General features: G+C 51.9%; 1 protein-coding gene and 1 pseudogene across 1 annotated transcript; one reads left to right on the top strand and one right to left on the bottom strand.

The window, feature by feature from the left end:
- The first annotated feature begins 305 nt into the window (after window positions 1-305).
- Window positions 306-1,441, top strand: LOC119340542 (L-lactate dehydrogenase B-like). Its single transcript, XM_037612464.1, has one exon. It carries the CDS (start codon window positions 348-350, stop codon window positions 1,428-1,430), a length of 1,083 nt encoding a protein of 360 aa, XP_037468361.1. The 5' UTR covers window positions 306-347; the 3' UTR covers window positions 1,431-1,441.
- Window positions 1,442-1,495: 54 nt separating this feature from the next.
- LOC119340543 lies at window positions 1,496-2,070 on the bottom strand (annotated as a pseudogene).
- Window positions 2,071-4,636: the final 2,566 nt, after the last annotated feature.

Raw genomic sequence — 4,636 nt, 5'->3', positions numbered from 1 at the left:
TCAAGCCACTCAACTCTCTTTATCCATGCTCCAACGAACGAACCGTGGACCAAAACCAGCAGGAACTTCTCTGGTATTGTAAAGTCGCATCCTTTATTTCCGTCAACATAGACTTCGATTTCTTTTTTTGTTCGCTTTCCAGAAAGACAAAAAGAAGACGTTGAAAAACAGATAAACTTATGTGGTTATGATCTATAGAGAGATACTTTTTGCCAACTACTGTGGTAGTACAAGTAGCGTGGTAGTATAAGTAGGAGAGCCCTGAGCTACGTAGCATGCATTGCATCCGATGTTCCAAACACAACTGAGGAAGCACGATATCAACACAGCCCGATCGATTTGACACCATGAGCCTGATGAAGAAGGAGGCGTCCTCGCTGTCCGAGCTCGGCTTCGACGCCGACACCGGCGCTGGCTTCTTCCGCCAGGTTCCATCGTCCGGCCACGATGGGGAAATGACCCCGCCGCAGCCGTGTGAGCGGCTCACCAAGGTCTCCGTTATCGGCGCCGGCAACGTGGGCATGGCCATCGCGCAGACCATCCTCACGCAGGGCCTCGCCGACGAGATCGCGCTCGTGGACGCCGAGGCCGACAGAGTCCGCGGCGAGATGCTGGACCTGCAGCACGCCGCGGCGTTCCTCCCGCGCGTCCGCATCGTCGCCGGCACCGACGTGCTTGAGCTCACCAGAGGGTCCGACCTAGCCATCATCACGGTGCCCAGGGAGACGACGGCGGCGTCGAGGATGGACCAGCTGAGGAGGAACGTGGGGCTGCTGAGGGAGGTCGTGCCGGCGGTGGCGGAGGGGTCGCCGGAGTCGCTTCTGCTGGTGGTGTCGAACCCGGTGGACGTGCTGACGTACGCGGCGTGGAAGCTGTCGGGGTTCCCGTCGAGCCGCGTGATGGGCTCCGGCACGGACCTCGACTCCGCCAGGCTGCGGTGCCTCCTGGCCGAGCACCTCGGCGTGGGCGCGCAGGACGTGCAGGCGTACATGGTCGGCGAGCACGGAGACGGCGCGCTGGCGCTGTGGTCGAGCGTCCGCGTCGGCGGCATGCCGGTGATGAGCTACCTCCAGAAGACCCACTCGTCGTTCGATGCAAAGGCTTTGGAGGGGATCCGGCGGGCGGTGGTGGGCGGCGCGCGAGAGGTGATCGGGCTCAAGGGGTACACGTCGTGGGCCATCGGCTACTCGGTGGCCAGCCTGGCCAGGTCGCTCCTCCGCGACCAGCGGCGCGTCCACCCGGTGTCGGTGCTCGCCAAGGGGTTCGTCCCCGGCGATGCCCACGAGGTCTTCCTTAGCCTCCCGGCCAGGCTCGGGCGCCGCGGCGTGCTCGGGGTCGCCGCGGAGCTGGAGCTCACCGGCGACGAAGAAACGACGCTCCGCCGGTCCGCCGAGACGCTCTGGGGCTACTGTCTGTGGCTCGGCCTATAATTGAACGTGCATGCTTACATCGATTGCGAATAAACAGACCGTGACCATACATATGCAAGATACAGTGCTTTTTTATTGGAGGAAAATGTCGCTTTTACAACGCAAGACACGTTTTACGTACGACTAGTAATGATGTTGAAACCAAACGCACGACCTGACACGTACACGCACGTGTACACGCATGCATGCACGATGGCTGATGCCTGGATCGATCGATCATGCGCAGCGGAAGCCCTTGGGCACCTTGCAGCCGCAGTAGTTGAGCAGCAGCGTGAGGTCGACGTCGACGTCGAGGTTGATACCGAGGACGTTGGCGTTGATGGCGAGGCAGACGCAGGCGGCGGCGTCCAGGTCCACCAGGCCGGAGATGAGGGAGCAGCACGGCTGCTTGGGCGGCGATTGCCCCAGCACCACGTGGATCAGCCCTCCAGCACGTCCGCGCACACCGCCAGCTTCACGGCGTTCACGGGGCAATGGCCCGCCGGCGACGGGCACGGGTGGCCGTTGCACGCCTCCGCGGGCCGCACGCCCGCGCACAGGAGCACGGCCACGACCGCCACCATTGCCACGGCCATGCTGCTCGTCCTGGACGCCGCCATTGCTCGCTCTAGTTCGTGAGTGGGGTGATGTAGCTGTGCTAGCTCAAGTTTGCTTTAGCTTCGTGACTGTGTGAGTATATGGCAGCGATCTGGAAAGTATTTATAGGGGATCAAAACTGTGTGGCCGGGGCAGTATGGTCATCGGATCTGATACTGGTCGATTGGCTTGTTTCTGGAAGCTAGCTAGCTCAGGGCAATCGATCAATGATTTGCATACTGAAGTGACAGGTTCTACGATCGAGCTAGGACGACAAAGGATATATTGACTCAAAAAGTGTCGATTTGCGCAAATTGCATGTATAAATTCTTGTAATCAACCGGCCATCCCAGGAGCTCCAGCTGACTAGTTGCAGCAAAACAACTTCACAGAACAAACATACAAACATCCGTGAACCATCAGCCGGCCGATGTCAAAATCAGATCACAAATACTAACGTAAGCAGATCTACAAAATTATCGATTGAAATTTCGTTAATACTTAGTTATAACATGATTTAAATACACCAACGCTATACTTACATTTTTCTAAAACCAGGCTAATCCCCTTTTCATTAGCGGTTTTGCTAATTCTCATCTAGATAAGATTTAATATGTCTTGTTTAAGGCCCCTCTCAATGCTTCATCTTGTACGGGTGCTAAGCCTGTCATGTAGGTAAAAAAATCTGATGTGGCAAGACAATTAAGAGAAGGGAGATGTGCTTGATGATCCTAGAAGGAACCAATGTCAAGCGCACGAACTTAAACAAAAATATTTAAATGAAGCAAGCTCACCAATGCATGAGAGAGTTAAGCACCTGTGCATTGAGGACTATAGTTGCTAAATTATTTAATGCACTTAACACTTTGTTTAAGCACCTATGCAGTGGAACTGGAAGGAGTCTAAGTCTCAGTGTCTCAAGATAATTAAAGATGCTATAATTTTCGTGCAATGTTTGATCACAGATCGCACCGTTTCTCGGCGGGCTGTGCTTGTCTCGCCACGGGCCTGTGTTGCGGTTTCTGTTGACTTGTATCTGGGCCTGGCCGCATGGGTATGTGTGGGAGTGTGGTCCTTTTTTTTTCACCATCCGCTCCCCACTGTCTCCTCTCACTCCCGCTCTCTAGTTCTCAAAAAAAGAAAAACTCCCGCTCTCTCTACCGATTTGTTTTTGTCCGTTCTTGTTTGGGTTCTTTTTTATTTTTTATTTATTTCTTTTTTAAAATTTAATTTTTTGTCGTTGTCCAGTGGGGAACGCAAAATAATCGTCAAAATACGGGTCGGCGAGGAAAATCCCGCCCGAACAGACCCCGCAAACGCATCCGGCCCGTAAATATTTTTAGGGGCACCGCAAAATGCCAACCCCAACCCGCGAATACGCGGGTCCCCCCAGCCCGTCGACGCCCTGTATATAGCGAGAGCGGTTGGTGATACATCTTCAACGTATCTATATTTTTTTATTGTTCCATGCTATTATATTATCTATTTTGAATGTTTTATATGCATTAATATGCTACTTTATATTATTTTGGAGAGACTAACCTATTAACATATAGCCCAGTGCCAGTTTTTGTTTTTCCTTATTTTTGAGCTTCGCGGAGAAGGAATATCAAATGGAGTCCAAACGAAATAAAACTTTCGCGGTGATTTTTCTTGGACAAGAAGACACCCCGAAGACTTGGAGTTCAAGAGCCACGAGGCAGCGACATGGGGGGAGGGCGCGCCCCCTGCCTTGTGGCCCCACGTGACTCTACCGACCTACTCCTTCTTCCAATATATTCACATATATCCCCAAACCACTAGAAGCATCCACGAAAACACTTTTCCGCCGCTGCAACATTCTGTTCCCGTGAGATCCCATCTAGGGGCCTTTTCCGGCATCCTGCCGGAGGGGGATTCAATCACGGAGGGCTTCTACATCAACTCTATTGACCTTCCGATGAAGCGTGAGTAGTTTACCTCAGACCTACGGGTCCATAGCTAGTAGCTAGATGACTTCTTCTCTCTCTTTGATTCTCAATACCATGTTCTCCTCGATGTTCTTGGAGATCTATCCGATGTAATCTTCTTTTGCGGTGGGTTTGTCGAGATCGGATGAATTGTGGATTTCTGATAAGTTTATCTATAAATATTATTTGAATCTTCTCTGAATTCTTATATGCATGATTTGATATCTTTGTAATTATCAGTTTAGTTTGGCCAACTAGATTGGTTTTTCTTGCAATGGGAGAAGTGCTTAGCTTTAGCTTCAATCTTGCGGTGTCCTTTCCCAGTGACAGTAGGGGCAGCAAGGCACATATAATATTGTTGCCATCGAGGATGAAACAATGGGGGTTTACATCGTACACTACTTGAATCAGGGATTTTGCCGTCTGCCAGTTCAGAACTGGCAGACGACAAAGAAGGTCTTTGCCATCTGTCATTTATTTGCCGTTTGCTGGCAGACAGCAAAGAATCTTTGCCATCTGCCAACGGACAGCAAAGAGGTGTTGGTAGGGTCCACTGGATGCTAGTACACTTCAACGGTCCACCCCCTTATTTGCCGTCTGCTGGCAGACGACAAAGATTCTTTGCCATCTGCTGACAGACGGCAAAGAGGTGGGGCTATCTCTTTGTTTAGCGGGTAAAAA

This window comes from Triticum dicoccoides, chromosome 7B, assembly GCF_002162155.2.
Source record: "Triticum dicoccoides isolate Atlit2015 ecotype Zavitan chromosome 7B, WEW_v2.0, whole genome shotgun sequence".
Taxonomy (NCBI): Eukaryota; Viridiplantae; Streptophyta; class Magnoliopsida; order Poales; family Poaceae; genus Triticum; species Triticum dicoccoides.
The sequence above is the reverse complement of the archived record's forward strand: the minus strand, read 5'-3'. Positions and strand labels throughout refer to the sequence as shown.